This window comes from Schistocerca americana, chromosome 4 (assembly GCF_021461395.2).
Source record: "Schistocerca americana isolate TAMUIC-IGC-003095 chromosome 4, iqSchAmer2.1, whole genome shotgun sequence".
Taxonomy (NCBI): Eukaryota; Metazoa; Arthropoda; class Insecta; order Orthoptera; family Acrididae; genus Schistocerca; species Schistocerca americana.
The window spans coordinates 204,607,075-204,628,152 of NC_060122.1; the positions used below are offsets into that span (position 1 = coordinate 204,607,075).

General features: G+C 44.0%; 1 protein-coding gene across 1 annotated transcript in view; it reads left to right on the forward strand.

Moving 5' to 3' along the window:
* LOC124613352 (neurotrimin-like) overlaps positions 1-21,078 on the forward strand; it is a 351,927-nt gene that overhangs the window by 234,851 nt on the left and 95,998 nt on the right. Inside the window, exon 5 of the mRNA XM_047142049.1 lies at positions 5,835-5,984. Within this exon, the coding sequence (XP_046998005.1) occupies positions 5,835-5,984 (150 nt within the window). The remainder of the gene's footprint in view (positions 1-5,834; positions 5,985-21,078) is intronic.

Sequence of the window (21,078 nt, forward strand, 5' to 3'; positions counted from 1 at the left end):
TACGAGCAGTACGGGTCTCTGACAGACGTAATGCCGTCCATGTTACTTAGCACATAGCAAACGGATTTGTTTTACGTGTGCAGAACGGATCTAGGTTAATTTTATCGTTTTCTGAAATAAACCTTTGGGAGAGCGGCAATGACTGATCTTGAACGGCGTGAATTTATCAGACAACTTTTCCGATTCACTTTAAGTGTGATGCTGACGAGCTCTGAAAGACAGCTATCAGAAAGCAACTTTAAAATTGAAATAACATAAAACGTACTGACTGTAAAGGAGATAAAAAATGGCTCTTAGCACTATGGGACTTAACATCGGAGGTCATCAGTCCCCTAGATCTTAGAACTACTTAAAACTTAACTAACCTAAGGACAACACACACATCCATGCCCGAGGCAGGGTACGAACCTGCGACCATGCGGTCACGCGGTTCCAGACTGAAGCGCCTAGAATCGTTCGGCCACACCGGCCGGCTGTAAAGGAAGTGCTTGCTATGAAAGGGAATTAATACGAGTATATTAAATTTTACTAAAGACGTGTTACAACCTTTAATGGAAATGTTTTTTCTGCCTTTAAGGGGGAACGTACGTAGAAGCGAACGAAATCGTGAAAATTTTTTATTGGGTCTTGATTTACTGCGTGGTACTAAAATTTTAGTTCCTGAATATTAGGTTCCAGTTCCACTCCTATGTGTGATAAAAATAATGACTGCCAAATCTTGCACAGGAACACGCCCCTTCCTTGTTATGTACTTGCTCATATTATTTAGTCCTCTGGTGTTTTCTTCTAATTTTGCACAGTCACAATGTGAAGAATATTTAGGTGTTTAGCAGATCCAGAATTTCTACGAAAGTGCGTGTATGGAAAAACAGAAAATCCTAATCCAAGTTACAAGTCTCTGATATGAAAACCATTCCGCTAGGCGACATTTGTCTCCACAGCTGCTGTTGAAATTGCACCTTATCATACTTGTTTAATTTTTAACCGAGCTAATATTCGAAGACTACGAAGTCTGGCGAGGCTATGACGTGATCCAGGAGCTTTCACACTGTCGATAATGAAGGAAATCGATAACGGGAGAAAAAAATTTGGGAATTTGTGGTAAGGGCATATGGGACCAAACTGCCGAGGTCATCGGTCCCTAAGCCTACACACTACTTAATCTTACTTAAACTAACTTACGCTATGCAAACCACACACATTCATGCCCCAGGGAGAACTCGAACCTACGACGGGAGGAGCCGCACGGACCATGACAATACGCCCGAGACCACGCGGCTTCCCCGTTAAAATTTTTACATGCATTATTTCAAGATCTAATAAAATCGCAAATTTTTTATATAGAAGGCTGTGGAGAGCTGTGTTATGAACTGGAATGTGTTGGTCATGTCTAGAAGAGGATGGGCACCAGGCTGAGGAAGTTGAAACAAAGTTTGAGAGACAAGTAACTTTCTGATGGTAAAACCATAAGAGGAAGTCTGGCAGACAAAATAGTTGATGAACTACAGCAGTGGTATGGGATGGCCATTAGAAATTATACTGAGGATTTGTTGAAACTGAAGCATGCAGTATGGGCTACCTTCTTCCACAGACTGTCAACTGATGAAAAACCAGTACTCCGCCTTTGCCCTCCTGGAGCTGATTCATTGTGGAATTACCGCAACGCCCAGTACTCAAACCGTTCATACAGCCTTAAACATTCCATCCCAGCAGCAGTCATGGATATCATAAAACCTCTTTACAGAGATCTGACAGATCTTGAATAACTGAAGAAGTGTCTGCATGGACAGACTCAAAAGCCCAATGATTCCATCAGTAATCTTATATGGACTCGCTTACGAAAAAAATTTTTTTTGTTGGAATTAAGACCCTAAAGTTGGGGGGTCAGTGATGCTGTTAGTGCTTTTAATGATGGCAATATTGGTAGGGTGAAAATGCTACAGCATATGGGAATTATTCCTGGAGCAAACTTGAGCGGATGGCCAAGGTTCGCATTGATAGAGTGTGTCTGCCCAGTTAGCCGCACTGTTTGCCGAGTGGGAAGGCGTGCCTGTACCCGGTACGAATCCGCCCGTCGGTTTTTACGGCGGTTTTCCATCTGCCTCGGCGCATGCAGGCTGGCTCCCCTTATTCCGCCTCAGTTACACTATGTCGGCGATTGCTGCCTCCACGTATGCGTACACCATAAGTACTCTACCACGCAAACATTTGGGGTTACACTCGTCTGGTGTGAGGCGTTCCCAGGGGAGTCCATTGGGGGCCGAGTAACCCTGGGTTCAGTGTGGGAGCGGCGGTGGGGTGAGTGGACTGCTGTAGCCTTTTGTGGGGTAATGAACCACTGAGGGTTAAGGCGGGGACGAAGCTTCTCCATCGTTTCTAGGACCCCAGTTCAATACAATACAATAGAATGCAATAGAAGCAGAGTATGCAGCACAGTTGACCACTAAGGAGTCCAGAAAGAACTAAAAACTTCGGAAAAGATCAAGAGGATGAAATACAGTATGGTGCAACGTGCTTCTGAGTGACTAAAAATAAAAAATTTAGCACATATATTAAGTGAGTTACCGTCTTATGAAACTTTAGAAGCCGTTCCTGAAAATTTAGATTTTCTGTTGCATTTTCCCAAAATGTCAGAAACCACTTCGAGTAGAGTATTCAAATTTTCCAGGAGTAATAACATACATATCCTCAGTCTACGGAACTAAAAGAAGAACATAATGTTACATATAATTAAAATCCGGCCAGTGTGGCCGAGCGGTTCTAGGCGCTTCAGTCTGGAACCGCACGACCGCTACGATCGTAGGTTCGAATCCTGCCTCGGGCATGGATGTGTGTGATGTCCTTAGGTTAGTTAGGTTTAAGTAGTTCTTAGTTCTAGGGGAGTGATGACCTCAGATGTTAAGTCTCATAGTGCTCAGAGCCATTTGAACCATTTTTTATAATTAAAATTATTTAGGATAACGTACAAGAAAAGTATACAAAATTTAAACTGTGTAATTAAAAAATTATATTTCCGAAAGCAGTGGCTGATATGCAAGTATTGTGGTTCAGTAGACTCAGAACATACAGTTCAATGTCCTGTAAAAGTTTCATGTCAATGGCTACAGTGGTTCCTGAAATACAGGGAAACCAAGTCACTAAATTTAACGTTGTCGGGTAGGGCGTTCCAACTCCCCTTAAAATCAGGTTAAGCTAAGATGACAAGCAAAGGAAATATCCCTTGAGGGTGAAGGGCAGAATGCGTAAGGTTTGCATTAGTTCACCCAGATGAAGTAAAGCCTAATGCAAGCACTGGCAAATGTATGGTTCAGGTTTCCCGTAACTTACATTTTTAATACTTTATGTACGTTTTCCTCACAAACCACTGTTGTTAAGGTACTTACATTTGGCATGCAACTACTTAATACTACAGTGAAACAACCTGTGGAAGGAATTATTATTTAATAGAATAGCAAGGTATTTATGTACGGCAAGAACTATAAAATTTGGTGCAGTTTTTTCACAGATATTTGGGTGCTGTAAGACTAGCAAAAGAGATATCAAAATTCTGTTCCGCAGATATTTGTGATGATAGATCAAACTTTGTACAAAAATACATTAACTTCTTTCTCACAGATTTTTCAGACACGGAACATTTGTACTCATCTTGTTGAAAAAATCTCTGTTGTTCATAAATAAAACGTATACAGTCATTAAACATACAAACTTATATGTATATGCATATAAAGTTTCTTAACGACAGTTACAAATTTAGTTACACTACCTTAAAAAATTTGGACCTGACAAAGTTTATTTCAGAGTACTGCTATTTCGCGTACGTCCCCCTTAAATAACTTATTATGGAGGTACTGTGGCGAAAAGTTACAGTTAACGGACGAGGCACTTGAAACCAGCCTACAATAGGAAGTCGTACAGGTCACTGTTTTCTCTGGTATTTTTCAAGTGTCGCTACCAATTCCGTATGCCGGAATTGCAGAGTGGAGGGTGATTTCGTAGCTGTACAGTATCGCGCTCACAAACTGCAGGGCTGCGAACATCACTAAGCTCGATAACTGAACAAAGTATTTCGCCAATCTTTTCTCCGAAAAAAACCTGTTCTCTTCATGCTGTTCATCCGTAGCAGTCTACGTCAGCCTTAACACATACTTCACAGCGTGTACATAAAATGTGCGGTCGAAATGAAAAAGTTCATTGTACACACCTCAAAAAAAGTTTTGCATCGCCCCGGTTCCCAGAACTCCTGAAGATAGACATTGACTGTGGATATTCTATCACAGACACAGACACAGTCACTTTGACTGTTCAGAGATGTCTCAAAACCCACCCTATGAGAGGGGGGGGGGGTTCCGACAGCCAATCAATTCCAGTCATTCTACCAGGAAGGACGTACAAGGCTCAGGCTCGTGTTGTCTGCAGTTCAGCCATGCCTAGACGGAAATACCGCGGTTCGATCGCGTCCGCATTGTTACTTTGTGCCATGAAAGGCTCTCAACGAGGGGGTGTCCAAGCGTCTCGGAGTGAACCAAAGCGACGTTAAAACTTGTCCGCGAAAGGCAAAGGTCCAGAGTTCGAGTCTCGGTCTGGCACACAGTTTTAATCTTCCAGGAAGTTTCATATCAGCGCACACTCCGCTGCAGAGTGAAAATCTCATTCTCGGACATGGAGGAGATACAGAGAGACAGGAATCGTTGATGGCATGCCTTGCTCAGACTGCCCAAGGGCTACCACTACAGAGGATGGCCGCTACCTAGGGATTATCGCTCCGAGGAACCCTTACAGCAACGCCACCATGTTGAATAACGCTTTTCGTGCAGCCACAGGACTTCGTGTTACGACTTAAACTTTGCGCAGTAGGCTGCATGATGCGCCACTTCACTCCCGACGTCCATGGCGAGGTCTATCTTTGCAACCACGACACCATGCAGCGCGGTACAGCTGGGGTCAGCAACATGCCGAATGTAGCGCTCAGGATTGCCATCACGTTCTCTTCACCGATGAGTGTCGCATATGCCTTCAACCATACAGTCGTCGGAGATGTGTCTGGAGGCAACCCGGTCAGGCCTAACGCCTTAGACATAATGCCCAGCAAGTGCAGAAAAGTTGAGGTTTCCTGATGTTTTGGGGTGTCATTATGTGGGGCCGACGTACGCCGCTGGTGGTCTTAGAAGGCGCCGTAACGGCTGTACCATACGTGAATGCTATCCACCAGCCGATAGTGCAACCATATCGGCAGCATATTGGCGAGGCATTCGTCTTCATGGACGACAATTCGCGCACCCATTGCGCACATCTTGTGAATGACTTCCTTCACGATAACGACATCGCTAGGTTAGAGTGGGCAGCATGTTCTCCAGACATGAATCCTATCGAACATGCCTAGGATAGATTGAAAAGGGCTGTTTGTGGACGAATTGATCCACCGACCACTCTGAGGAGTGGGACAATCTAGAGCAACAGTGCCTTGATGAACTGGGTGGATAGTATGCCACAGCAAATACAGCCATGCACCAATGCAAGAGGGCGTGTCACTGGGTGTTAGAGGTACCGGTGTGTACAGCTGTCTGGACCACCACCTCTGACGGTCTCGCTGTATGGTGGTACAACATGCAATGTATGGTTTTCATGAGCAACAAAAAGGGCGGAAATGATGTTTATGTTGATCGCTTGTCCAATTTTCTGTACAGGTTCCGGAACTCTCAGAACCGAGGTGATGCAAAACTTTTTTGAATGACATGAAAAAAAAAATGTTAATTGACATCTTCTCTCAGTGGCTGCAGATCGCAATCTCTGTACGAGTTCTTCCATGTATCAGTTCGGTCGGTGTTTGTTTCCAGGAGGTAAATACGAGCCAGTGCTGCTGGACAACGCGTACAAAGTGCACATGAAGCTGACGATCAAGTCCGTGGGTCCGGCAGACTTCGGCTCCTACCGGTGCGTCTCCAAGAACTCGCTGGGAGACACCGACGGCAGCATCAAGCTCTACGGTAAGCGTACACCTTCGGCTTGTCGCTGAATGCAAGAGTGAAAAACTGTCAATTCAACAGGTGAACGAATTCCGACACACAAGAAACGTATTCCTAGAAGCTAACAGTTTTGTTTTTCAAATTTAAATTTGCATAATCTACATGAAAGGGCAACGGCCTTGCCGCAATGGATACACCGGTTCCCGTGAGATGACCAAAGTATAGCGCAGTTGGGCGTGCCGGCACTTGGATGGGTGACCATCCAGCCGCCGTGCGCTGTTGCCATTTTTCAGGGTGCACTCAGCCTCGTGATGCCAATTCAGAAGCTACTCGACCGAATAGTAGCGGCTTCGGTCAAGAATACCATCATAACTACCGGGAGAGCGGTGTGCTGAACCCACGCCCCTCCTATCCGCATCCTCCACTGAGGATGGTCCCGGTAGGCCACTCGTGGCCTGAAGACGGAGTGCTTCTTTATAATCTACGTGAAATCAGGAGTTCGATGCACGAAATGTCTGGGCAACAGCTCAATATAGTTCCTTAATACTCTCCATTCATTTTTACCATTTTCTTCGGATGTATGAAACCAGTTTTACTTAAATCATCATGCATTTACTGTTAGTTATTCTTCTTTCATACCGATCGAGGTGGCACAGTGGTTAGCGCAATGGACTCACTGTCCGGAGAATGACGGTTCACATCCACGTCCGAGCATCCCAATTTAGATTTCGCTGATTTCCACTAAATCGCGTCAGGCAAATATTGCGACGGTTCCTTCGAAAATGCACAGCTGATTTCCTTGCCGATCCCTGAAACAATCGGAACTTGTGCTCCGTTGCCAATAAACGGATGACAACGTGATGTTAAACCGTAATTTTCTTCCCTTCTGTCTCCTTCCACCATCATGTTCACGGTAACCAGGGTAGCAATAACTAAAATTATATTTAAATATTTTTAAGGAAAATTAATTTTAATGCAGAACATAGCGTAGCACATGTCTGTGATGATATACGTGCACTGAGATGACAAAAGTTATCTGATAAGGATATGTACATACACACTTGTCGGTAGTATCGTTTACACAAGGTAGTGCGTTGGCGGAATTGTCATTTGTACGCAGGTGATTCATGTGGAAAGGTTTCCTACGTGATTATTGTCACATGATGGGAATTAACAGATTTTGAACGCAGAATGGTAGTTGGAGCTAGATGCATGGGACATTCCATTTCGGAAACGTTAGGGAATTCAGTATTCCTAAATCCACAGTATCAAGAGTGTGCCGAAGATACAACACTGTCCGAACAGGCCTTGAAGGTCCAAAGGTAACTACCAGTCGTCGTGTCATCCTCAGCCCTTTAGGTTTCACCGTATGCGGCTAAGGACTGGCGTATAGTCAGCGCACCGCTGTCCCGGCCGTTGTCAGTTTTCGTGATCGGTGGCGCTACTTCTCAGTGAAGTACCTCCTCAATTGGCCTCAAGAGGGCACCCCTCTTGCAAACAGCCCTCGGCAGATCCAGACGGGCATTACCTCTCACCATGGACAAGGCAGTGGCTTACGGCCTTCTCTTAACATCCGAGAGCAGCGTCGTTTGGGAAGAGTTGTCAGTGCTAACCGACAAGCAACAATGCATGAAATAACCGCAGAAATCACTGTACGACGGTACAACGACCGCAGTGCTGTGAAATTTGAAGTTAATTGGCTGTGTCAGTAGACGAGCGACGCGAATGCAATTGCGAACAGCACAACATCGCCCACAATGCCTCTCCTGCGCTCGTGACCATATCGACTGGGCCCTAGACGACTGAAAAACCGTGGGGTGGTCAGATGAGTCCCAATTTCAATTGCTAAGAGCTGATCGTAGGGTTCGAGTGTGGCGCAGACTGCCGAATCCATGGACCCAAGGTGTCAACAAGGCACTATGGAAACTGGTGGTGGCTCCATAATGCTATCGCCTGTAGATGGAATGGACTGTATCCTCTGGCCCAAATGAACCGATCATTGACTGGAAATGGCTATGTTCGGTTACTTGGACACCATCAGCAGCCACGTCAAACAATGATAAAATTTTTGTGAATGACAGCGCGCCGTATCACCTGGCCACAACTGTTCACAACTGGTTTGAAGAACATTGTGGACAATTCGAGGAAATGATTTGGCCACCCAGATCACCCAACACGAATCCTATCGAACATTTATAGGAATAATCGAGAGGTCAGTTATTACACAAAATCCTTCTCAGGCAACACTTTCTCAGTTATGGACGGCTATAGAGGCAGCGTGGCTCAATCTTTTTGCAGAGGACTTTCAACGACTTGTTGAGTCCATGCCACGTGGAACTGCTGAACTACGTCGGTCAAAAGAAGGTCCGTCACGTTATTAGGGGGTGTGCCGTGACTTGTCACCTCATTTTTGGGAGCTTAGATATTATTGCTAATGTTGTGCATGTGCTTGAAGAAACACATCTTCCAAGGTTGTTAACAGAAGATAATACTGAAAATTTATTCATTCATTCACTTATTACTTATTTAGCCTCACCAAATTAGAGTTTAAGGTCCTCTCTTACATGTGACCAGGAACAACAAGTGCAAAAAATATTACATAAGTTACAACAGTAATAATTTGCATTATTAGTAGAAATAATAATTGGCAATAAAATAATAATAGTGACACTAGTTATAATGAGAAAATAATTGGGACCCTAACAATGATAGTGATTAACTGTTACATAAACTCAATAATTTGTGTTGTTAATAAAATGAAATAATTGGCAATAATAACAGTTAATAGTAACAGTGGTAATAATAATAATAATTATTATAATTATAATTATTAAATAATGGTTTTTGTTCAGTGATAATTTCAGAGTATGCTAGGAAAATGAATCCCGTGTTTTCCGATGACGCGTTACAGAATAATAATTCAATAATCATTTATTGGATCTGTTACCACAATTATTTTTGTGTCTGTGAGAAGGCCTTCAGAATAGTGAAACGGCATGTAATATTCATTCACGAAAACGTGCGACACAAAACAGAGTAATTTAACAACTCCGAGATGCGCAATTACTGTGTTACTACGGGAATAGTAGGGCGTAGCATCGTCGTAGCTGTTCTTCCATTGCATTTAGTAAACCCATACACGAGGTGAATACGTGACAACCCTTCGTCAGTAAACCCATTCTCATTTATTTATTTATTTATTTATTGCTTATTTACTCTTACCAGATTAGTGCCTTAAGGCCCCCTCCTACATATGATTAGGAACAACAGTTGATTAGGAACAACAGTTGATTAGGAACAACAGTTGTGTATCAACACTGAGGAAGAAAAAAAAACTGACATAGAACTTACCAGTACCAATAAATCCATTCATAGTTTTGTGTATCACTGTTAACGTACAAATCCGTCAATACTACTGTGTATCACTATTGACATTCAACTAACATGTGCCAGAGAAACAAACGAGAGATACCTCTGACCAGTACTAAAAGCAAGCTTGAGGGCGAAGAGTACAGTAGCTATAACTGTGTCAACCGCAAGCACCTCAGTTAAGGCAACAACTTTATTTCCAAATAAGATAAAGCTCATACCGTTGACACATACCCATTATTGTATAAATAGTTTCACTGTAATACAAATGTAAGCGGAGGGAAGAAATCAAACTAAATGTAACTAATTTGTAACGAGCCACTACATACATTGAGTATTTCGTACCGAAGTACTCAGAAAATATCCCTGACCAACCTCCTACAGTTGCTTGCGCTTCAGCAATATCGTATCAACCCGCACGTGGAGAGAATTCCTACTACTTGCCTTCGTGCTTGCCAAACCCCACCTTGGCCAGCACGGTCGCCGGATCCCTCCCCAATGGAGAATTTTTGGAGCATTGTGGGCAGGGTCCTTGAGCCAACTCGGGATATTGACGATCGAACGCGCCAATTGGACAGAATTTGGCACGATTTCCGTCAGGAGCACAGCCAACAAAGCTATCAATCAGTGCGAAGCCGAATAACTACTTGTATAAGAGTCAGAGGTGTATCAACGCGTTATTGACTTGTTCAGTAATGTGAAGCTCTTTCTCTTGCTTAAATCATGCATTTTTTTTCAACCGTGATCAATCTGTACATGTACATCACATCTACCGATTTCCATCCCATTTGGATAATTTCTTCGTGATGCGTCGTCTTTTTTATAGTGTAACTTGAGAGGAAATATTCAAGCTTGCATTGTTAAACCACCGTTATTTCTTCAGCGTCACGATTCCTGTCTTCAACTATTATAAATCTTTCTGGAAAGAGGACTAGATCTAATCTAATTGCTACAAACTCATCGTTATAGGAAACACCAGTTTCATGGAAATACTGGACAAGCTCAGTATACGAATAATGAATTCCCGTTTTCGACAATGACGTATAACTCTTCAGCACAGAGACTTTAGTCATACGAAACAAATATCCATCACAGAGGCAGAATAACCTGTTCTTCAAATGAAATTTAACATGTTCGCCGCTCAGGATTTATTAACTAGTCCACTATCCGTTTCAGTGTTGATCTCGCCGCTTTTGTAATTTCACAAGCGTTGACGGGTGAAGGAAAGCAATCACGAATTACGGTAGACTTCATCATACAAACGGCTTTCGCCAGTAGCATCTGGCTGCTACGCAGCCCTTTGTAGGACACGGGTCAGGTCCGGGTGAGTGACGTACGAAGCCTTCGCATGTGCTACAGATTAAGCGCTGATTTTGAACCGGACGGATTTAGATTACAAGCAGCGTCAGTTTCTACAGCTGCTTCTGCCGCTTTGCAAAGCAAATTTGGAGAAATGAATTATGCATACAGCGCCTGGGCACTCATTTAATACGATTTGTGAAACCGTGGGCAAAATTTATTTACAAGCTTCAAGCTAGAACAGATGCTGGGAGAAGAGATAATTTCACGTTTACGCTATCCACTGTTCTCATATATTAATCATACAACGGATTTATGACTTCATCACACGAGCCTATGCACGCGATGTTCGACTTTCACTACTTTATTCTTCAAAATATGTTTTCTATCTCTGTCTGTCTCCATCGTGAGGTTACTCACACTAAACAAAATTCGTTGCATTTTACATGTTTAAACGCTCTCACGGCTCCGAAATATTCATATGATCAGTGATCTTGTTTTGTTCTTGATTTTATTAATGACACACACATACTCTTCGCGAGAAAACTATTCCAGCTGTATGTCAGATGTATGAGATAGACGAAACACATTCAGACTTCAAGAATCTAAATTTTAAAAAGACAACTGCTGATAACCGAACCATCACTTTAAAATGTAATGGTTGCTAAATATTAAGACGTCTTATTTACAGAAGAAAAAAAAGGCTAATAGAGTCTACTTCTGGGACGATCAGCTAGTGATCCAAAGGAATTTCGGAACGTGCTAGGCTGTATTGGCCTTTAAAACTTCAATTTTGCACTTTTGAACCATCGTGTTTGCACTTTTACCGAATTTACGTAATCTTTTATAGGGTTAATGCTTCCAGATATGACTGCTGTGCAATTTTTAAGCGATGTAGCCAGTATACCATGACACACTTGTTATGTGACTGTAGAACTTTATGAACGTGAAACACAACACGTGCAGAAAGAGTGTCAATGAGGTTCTGGACGCACGATAGGGATGTCGACCCATGCCATATTCAGTGTCGTGTCCATCTACACTAGGTTTCCTGAGTGAGGATCGGGTTTAAATCTGGGAAGTTTGGTGACCAAGGCAGTACAGTAAATTTGTCCTGGTGCTCTTCGAACCACGGACGTACACAGAGCTGTGTGGCAGATTGCATTGGCCTGCTGGTGGATGACATTGTGTCCATTAGTTGTGCCGTCCAGAATGACGAGATCAGCCAGAGAATACCATGAAAACATTCCCCAGAGCACAATGCTGGAGCCCCCGGCCTGAACCCTTCCGATGATTGCTGCAGGGTGCATGCCTTGAGACGTTTCACGCCGTACACGGCAACGACTATCAGCTCGATGGAGCACAAAAAATGTTTAATCTCAGTTGACGTCCAACTGCGGTATAGCCGTGCGAATTCCAGTCTTACAAGGGGAAGCCACGACGTTTGGAACGCAGATTTACTGCAAACTTCGTACACTTTAGTACTCCATGAGGAGAACAAAATGTGTAAGCGGTAGCGCGTACTTCTCAAGCGTTATTGAGAAAATCGCAAGATAATTTCGGTCGTCAAATATATACCTGCGCGTGGCCATTTTTACCATGAAGCTGCGGCGGCCGAGTGGTTGCCGGCACTGTAGCTCAGCGTGTTCGATCAGAGGGCTGCGTGCTCTCTGTAATAAAAAAAACTGAGTCAACGATCAACTTGAACGGATGTCTTGTGACGTCCGCCCCGACCAAACGCAATGAACTATATCGAACAAAATGAGTAAAAAAAAAAAAAGTGGTTATCGTTCAAGTACCGTAATCGCTGTATCGAGTCCCGATCGTCACTTTTTTTTATTTTCAACACAGTCATTTTCTTTACTATTTATATTACAATTGATATAATGGGAAAATACGTGTAATCGGATGAAATTTTATTAAATTTTCCAATGTTATTTGGCAGTCTACAAATTTTGACTATCACAAATAATATAATATTCATAACTTAATGTTTTCCATGTTTTGACGAAAAATACCATCTTGCAACTTGTACTCGTAATGTGGAAAGCGACGAATAATTGTACATCTTTCGAAAGTCGTGTGTGCCGGTCAAAACTTGCAGGTAACAGGTAGTTTCGGGCTCCTTCCAGGTAAAAGGGATTTCTCAAATCACTGACATGCATACATTTTCAGTATTACTTTATACATTCGGTCGTTTACTAGTCGATAGTTATGAATATTATATTATTTGTGATAATAAAAATTTGTAGACAGCCAAATAACATCGTAAATTTAATAAAAGTTCATCCGATTACACGTATTTTTCCCATTATATCAGTTGTAACATAAATAGTAAAGAAAATGACTGTGTTGAAAATAAAAAAAGAAAGTGACGAACGGGACTCTATCTATCGATCCAGCGATTACGGGGCTTGAGCGCTAACTACGGTTTTCTTTTTTTTTTTGTCGATCGTTGTGTTTGGTCGTTGCGGACGTCACATGACATCCGTTATAGTTCGTTGTTGATCTCTTCACTCAGTTTTATTACAGAGGCCAACCAGCTCTCTGACCGAACACGCTGAGCTACCGTGCCGGCTCCACTCGGCTGCCGCCGCTTCATGTTAAAAATGGTCATGCGCAGGTATACAGCGTGTTACAGAAAGGTACGGCCAAACTTTCAGGAAACATTCCTCACACACAAAGAAAGAAAATATGTTATGTGGACATGTGTCCGAAAACGCTTACTTTCCATGTTAGAGCTCATTTTATTACTTCTCTTCAAATCACATTAATCATGGAATGGAAACACACAGCAACAGAACGTACCAGCGTGACTTCAAACACTTTGTTACAGGAAATGTTCAAAATGTCCTCCGTTAGCGAGGATACATGCATCCACCCTCCGTCGCATGGAATCCCTGATGCGCTGATGCAGCCCTGGAGAGTGGTGTATTGTATCGCAGCCGTCCACAATACGAGCACAAAGAGTCTCTACAATTGGTGCCGGCGTTGCGTAGACAAGAACTTTCAAATGCCCCCATAAATGAAAGTCAAGAGGGCTGAGGTCAGGAAAGCGTGGAGGCCATGGTATTGGTCCGCCTCTACCAATCCATCGGTCACCGAATCTGTTGTTAAGAAGCGAAATGTGCAGGAGCTCCATCGTGCATGAACCACATGTTGTGTCGAACTTGTAAAGGCACGTGTTCTAGCAGCACAGGTAGAGTATCCCGTATGAAATCACGATAACGTGCTCCATTGAGCGTAGGTGGAAGAACATGGGGCCCAATAAAGACATCACCAATAATGCTTGCCCAAACGTTCACAGAAAATCTATGTTGATGACGTGATTGCACAATTGCGTGCGGATTCTCGTCAGCCAACTCATGTTGATTGTGAAAATTTGCAATTTGATCACGTTGGAATGAAGCCTCATCCGTAAAGAGAACATTTGCACTGAAATGAGGATTGACACATTGTTGGATGAACCATTCGCAGAAGTGTACCCGTGGAGGCCAATCAGCTGCTGACAGTGCCTGCACACGCTGTACATGATACGGAAACAACTGGTTCTCCCGTAGCACTCTCCATACAGTGACGTGGTCAACGTTACCTTATACAGCAGCAACTTCTCTGACGCTGACATTAGGGTTATCCTCAACTGCACGAAGAATTGCCTCGTCCATTGCAGGTGTCCTCGTCGTTCTAGGTCTTCCCCAGTCGCGAGTCATAGGCTGGAATGTTCCGTGCTCCCTAAGACGCCGATCAATTGCTTCGAACGTCTTCCTGTCGGGACACCTTCGTTCTGGAAATCTGTCTCGATACAAACGCACCGCGCCACGGGTATTGTCCCGTGCTAATCCATACATCAAATGGGCATCTGCCAACTCCGAATTTGTAAACATTGCACTGACTGCAAAACCACGTTCGTGATGAACACTAAATTGTTGATGCTACGTACTGATGTGCTTGATGCTAGTACTGTAGAGCAATGAGTCGCATGTCAACGCAAGCACCGAAGTCAACATTACCTTCCTTCAATTGGGGCAACTGGCGGTGAATCGAGGAAATACAGTACATACTGACGAAACTAAAATGAGCCCTAACATGGAAATTAAGGGTTTCCGGACACATGTCCACATAATATCTTGTCTTTATTTGTGTGCGGGGAATGTTTCCTGAAAGTTTGCCGTACCTTTTTGTAACACCCTGTGTATTTAACGTCCGAAATTATCTTGCGATTTTCTCAATAACGCTTGAGAAGTAGGCGCTACTGCTTACACATTTTGTTGTCCTCATGGGGTACTACGAGTGTACGAAGTTTGCAGTAAATCCGCGTTCCAAATGTCGTGGCCTCCCCTTGTTTGTCGCCCATGAACAAGAGTCGGAATGGGTGAACGAACAAGGCGCCTGCTGCAGAGGGCCATACGCAGTACCGTTCGCTGAACGATCATTGAGAAGATATTGTTGGTAGTCCATTCGTTCATCTGGGCTGTCAGTTGGTCAACAGTTGCACGACTGTTCTCCCGTACACACCTCCGCAGCCGTTGTTCACCCCGCGGTCCGTGGACCACCAGAGTTGCCTCGGCGCCAGCTTCCCATGCACTGTATACTTTAACCACAACGTCACGCCAACAGTTTTCAAAGTTAGCCGTTTCTCAAAAGCTTGCACCCTTGGCCCGAAAGCCAATGATCATGCCCTTTTGGACGTCAGATAAATCGCTCCGTTTCCGCAATACAACGACTGCACTGTTTTCCGCTTTATTTACCCTCCACTGCTAGTGCTGCCATCTGCCGTCTGTAAATGGTTATTGCATACTGACGTCACATTAATGTGGCTGTACCGTCTACAGTCACACAGAATATTCTGAAACAATGTTGTGAATCTAACAGTAATTGTGATGTGCCGTGTGTGACTGATAACCTTCGAACAATCGAGATTTTGATACTTACTGATACGTAGAACAACCGTGTGCAATTACTGTTAATAATCTGAATCCGTATAGAACACTCCACACAATGTTTCGTCATGGCCGTGATGTTAATTCGTACCCTGCGTAACAAGATAACGAAGCTCAACTCTACTCTGACACAGTACCTTTGACGTAACACTTCCCTGCACGTTGACCTGAAATAAATCACGCAGTTTTTGCTGAAAGGGACGTTAAGCAATACTTACTAAGTAAAGCACGCAATGTACAATGCGTGTGAGCCCTGTAGTACTCAGTAGGTTTTCAGTCATAAAACTGAAACACGAAGTAAGCAAATCAAATGCCTGTTTGGATTTAGTTCTTGCATTTTAACTCAGAAATCATGGACGGTTAAAAGATTAGTCTTAGAAAGCATGAAAATGTTTCTGTTAAACACAGTTCATCTGACCGTCACTTGGCCGGACCAAGGAAACATAAAACTGTCTGAGTAAATAGAACAATTTACACTAGGTACAGATTCTGCGTTGAATACATTTAAAAGGGTAAAGAGTGACGTAATAATTTCCTGAATCCATTGATGATAATTGTGCTGCAGTTGTCCATACTATGTTAACGAAGAATAAAGTTTGTACAGTATGACTCGCAAAATTAATATTCTTCCTAGGCTGACTTATTTGTGATCGCAGAAAATGTAAATGCGATGGAGGATATTACCGCATTCAGAGCACCCCGAGAAGAAGGAAACGGGATCCCCAAACTAAATCACCGCATCATCACAGACAACAGCAAAAGCCAAAGGAAACACGTGAACCATACAAGAAGCCACACAGCCAGAAAGTGACGTCATCTACAAGTAACATCAATTAACTATGGTAACCCAAAGAGATCTCTTTCATACCTGTGCTCAGGAACTAAGCTTCCTGTGGCAAAGATTACAAAACTGCTGCCACTTCTCACTTTTTTTCTTTTTTTGTTTTCAGTCATCAGTCTTCTGACAGCTTTAACGCGGTCCGCCAAGAATTCCCCTCCTACGCCATCCCCTTCTTCTCAGGGTAGCACTTGCAACTTACGTCCTCAGTCTCTGTGTTCCTGTACAGTTTTTCCCCTCTATAGCTCCCTCTAGTACCACGGAAGTCATTCCCTCATGTCTTAACAGACGTCCTGTCATTCTGCCCTTCTACTTCTCCGTGTATCCCACATATTCCTTTCCTCTCCGATTCTGCGCAGAACCGCCACATTCCTTATCTTGTCAGTCTACCTAATTTTCAACATTCGTCTGTAACAACACACCTCAAATGCTTCGATTCTCTTTTGTCCCGGTTTTCCCTTAGTTCATGTTTCACTGCCATACTAGCAGCTCCTCTTGGCTAGAAATGCCCATTTTCCCTAACAGTCTGCTTTTGATATCCTCTTTGCTCCATCTGTCGTTTGTTATTTTGCTGCCTAGGTAGTAGAATTCCTGTAGTTCATGTACTTCATGACCGTCAATCCCGATTTTAAGTTTGTCGCTGTTCTCATTTCTGCTACTGTTCATTACTTTCGTCTTTTTTTTTATTTACTCTCAATCCATATTCTCTACTCATTAGACTGTTCATTTCATTCATCAGATTATGTTATTCTGCTTCACTTCCACTCAAGATAGCAATGTCATCAGCGAATCGTATCATTGATATAATTTCGCCTTGAATTTTGATTCCACTCCTGACTCTTTTTATGTCCATCATTACTTCTTCGGTGTACAGACTGAATAGTAGGAGCGAAACAGCACTTCGTTCTTTCTTATTACTTCCTCTTGGCTCTTGTACATATTGTATATTACCCGTATCACACTACAGCTCACCACTTCTTTTCTCAGAATTTCGAACATCTTGCACCATTTTACACTGTCGAACGGCTTTTCGAAGTCGACAAATCTTACGAACGTGTCTTGACTTTTCTTTAGTCTTGCTTCCATTATGAACTGTAAAATGAGAATTGCCTCTCTCCTGCCTTTACCTTTCCTAAAGCCAAACTGATCGTTATATAACACACCCTCAATTTTCTTTTCCATTCTTCTGTACACACTCCTGGAAATTGAAATAAGAACACCGTGAATTCATTGTCCCAGGAAGGGGAAACTTTATTGACACATTCCTGGGGTCAGATACATCACATGATCACACTGACAGAACCACAGGCACATAGACACAGGCAACAGAGCATGCACAATGTCGGCACTAGTACAGTGTATATCCACCTTTCGCAGCAATGCAGGCCGCTATTCTCCCATGGAGACGATCGTAGAGATGCTGGATGTAGTCCTGTGGAACGGCTTGCCATGCCATTTCCACCTGGCGCCTCAGTTGGACCAGCGTTCGTGCTGGACGTGCAGACCGCGTGAGACGACGCTTCATCCAGTCCCAAACATGCTCAATGGGGGACAGATCCGGAGATCTTGCTGGCCAGGGTAGTTGACTTACACCTTCTAGAGCACGTTGGGTGGCACGGGATACATGGGGACGTGCATTGTCCTGTTGGAACAGCAAGTTCCCTTGCCGGTCTAGGAATGGTAGAACGATGGGTTCGATGACGGTTTGGATGTACCGTGCACTATTCAGTGTCCCCTCGACGATCACCAGTGGTGTACGGCCAGTGTAGGAGATCGCTCCCCACACCATGATGCCGGGTGTTGGCCCTGTGTGCCTCGGTCGTATGCAGTCCTGATTGTGGCGCTCACCTGCACGGCGCCAAACACGCATACGACCATCATTGGCACCAAGGCAGAAGCGACTCTCATCGCTGAAGACGACACGTCTCCATTCGTCCCTCCATTCACGCCTGTCGCGACACCACTGGAGGCGGGCTCCACGATGTTGGGGCGTGAGCGGAAGACGGCCTAACGGTGTGCGGCACCGTAGCCCAGCTTCATGGAGACGGTTGCGAATGGTCTTCGCCGATACCCCAGGAGCAACAGTGTCCCTAATTTGCTGGGAAGTGGCGGTGCGGTCCCCTACGGCACTGCGTAGGGTCCTACGGTCTTGGCGTGCATCCGTGCGTCGCTGCGGTCCGGTCCCAGGTCGACGGGCACGTGCACCTTCCGCCGACCACTGGCGACAACATCCATGTACTGTGGAGACCTCACGCCCCACGTGTTGAGCAATTCGGCGGTACGTCCACCTGGCCTCCCGCATGCCCACTATACGCCCTCGCTCAAAGTCCGTCAACTGCACATACGGTTCACGTCCACGCTGTCGCGGCATGCTACCAGTGTTAAAGACTGCGATGGAGCTCCGTATGCCACGGCAAACTGGCTGACACTGACGGCGGCGGGGCACAAATGCTGCGCAGCTAGCGCCATTCGACGGCCAACACCGCGGTTCCTGGTGTGTCCGCTGTGCCGTGCGTGTGATCATTGCTTGTACAGCCCTCTCGCAGTGTCCGGAGCAAGTATGGTGGGTCTGACACACCGGTGTCAATGTGTTCTTTTTTCCATTTCCAGGAGTGTATTATGCTTGTCAGCAACTTGGATACTTGAGGTGTTAAGTTAATTGCGTGCTAATTCTTGCACTTGTCAGCTCTTGCAGTCTTCGGAATTGTGTGGATGATATTTTTCCGAAACGCAGGTAGTATGTCGTCAGACTCATACATTCTGCACACGAACGTGAATAGTCGGTTTGTTGCCACTTCCCCCAATGATGTTAGAAATTCTGAAGGAATTTATCTATCCCTTCTGCATTATTTGATTTTAAGTCCTCCAAAACTCTTTTAAATTGTGATTCTGAGACCGATCTCTTCTAAATCGAATTCTGTTACTTCTTCTATCACATCAGACAAACCTTCCCCTTAATAGATGCTTCCAGTGTACTGTATCCATCTACCCGCTCTCTCCTCGGCATTTAGTAGCGGAATTTCTGTTGCACTCTTAATGTTAGCACCCTCGCCTTTAATTTCACCGAAGGTGGTTTTGATTTTTCTATACGCCGAGTCAGTCCTTTTGTAGAATCATCTCTTTTACGATTTCTTCAAATTTTTCATGCAGCCATTTCGTCTTAGTATCCCTGCACTTCGTATTTATTTCATTCTTCAGCGACTTGTATTTCTGCATTCCTGAATTTCCCTGAACATTTTTTTGTACTTCCTTCTTTCGTCGATCAACTGAAGTATTTCTTCTGTTACCCATGGTTTCTTTGCAGTTACCTTCTTTGTGCCGATGTTTTTCTTTCCAACTTCGTGATTGCTCTTTTTGCAGATATCCGTTCCTCTTCAACTGTGCTGCCAACTGAGCTGTTGCTTATTGCTGTATCTACAGCCTTAGAGAACTTCAAACGTATCTCGTCATTCCTTATTACTTCTGTATCCCACTTCTTTGTATAATGATTCCTCCTGAATAATTTCTGAAACTTCAGACCACTCTTCAACACTGCTACTTTGTGATCTGTGTCTATATCTGCTCTTGGGTAAGACTTAGAATCCAGTATCTGATTTCAGAATCTCTGCCTGACCATGATGTAATCTAATTGGAATCTTCCTGCATCACCAGTCCTTTTCCAAGTATAGCTCCTCCTCTTTTGATTCTTGAACAGAGTATTCGCTATTGCTAGCTGAAATTTGTTACAGAATTCAATTAGTCTTTCTCCTGTCTCATTCCCTGACCCAATTCCAAATTCTCTTGTAACCTTTTCTTCTACTCCTTCCCCTGCCACTGCAATCCAGTCCCCCATGACAATCAGAATTTTCATCTCCCTTTACGTACTGTATTACCCTTTCAGTATCCTCGTATTCGTTCTCTATCCCCTCATCTTCAGCTTGCGACTTCGGTCTATATACCTGAACTACCGTTGACGGTGTTGGTCTGCTGTCGATTCTGATAAGAACAACCCTATCACTGGACTGTTCACAGTAACACACTCTCTGCCCTACCTTTCTCTTCACAACAAATCCTACTCCCGTTATACCATTTTCTGCTGCTGTTGATATTACTCTATACTCATCTGACCTGAAATCCTTTTCATCTTTCCATTTCACTTAACTGAGCCCTACTATATCTATCTTGAGCCTTTGCATTTTCCATTTCAGATTTTATTGCTTGCCTACCACGTTCAACCTTCTGACATTCCAAGCCCCGACTCGTCGAACGTTATCCTTTCGTTGGTTATTTAATCTTTTTCTCATGGTCGCCTCCCACTTGGCAGTCCCCAACCGGATATCCGAATGGGGGACTATTCCGGAATTTTTTGCCTATGGAGAGATCATAATGACATTTTTTCAGTTGCGGGCCACATGTCCTGTGGATACACGTTATGTGTCTTTAACGGAGTGGTTTCCATTGCCTGCTGCATCCTCATGCCGTTGATCATTGGTGACTCTTCCGCCTTGAGAGCTCTGCCCCCCCCCCCCCCCCCCCCCCCCCCAGGGACAAGAGAGTGCCCTCTGACAAGGCCGTTGAAAGAGTGAGGGAGACTTCTTATGCAGGAAGTCTTCAGCCGCCAGTGCCGATTATTAATCAAAATCTAAGCTATGGCAGGTTTAAAACCCGGGACCGATAACGCTTTGGTTAC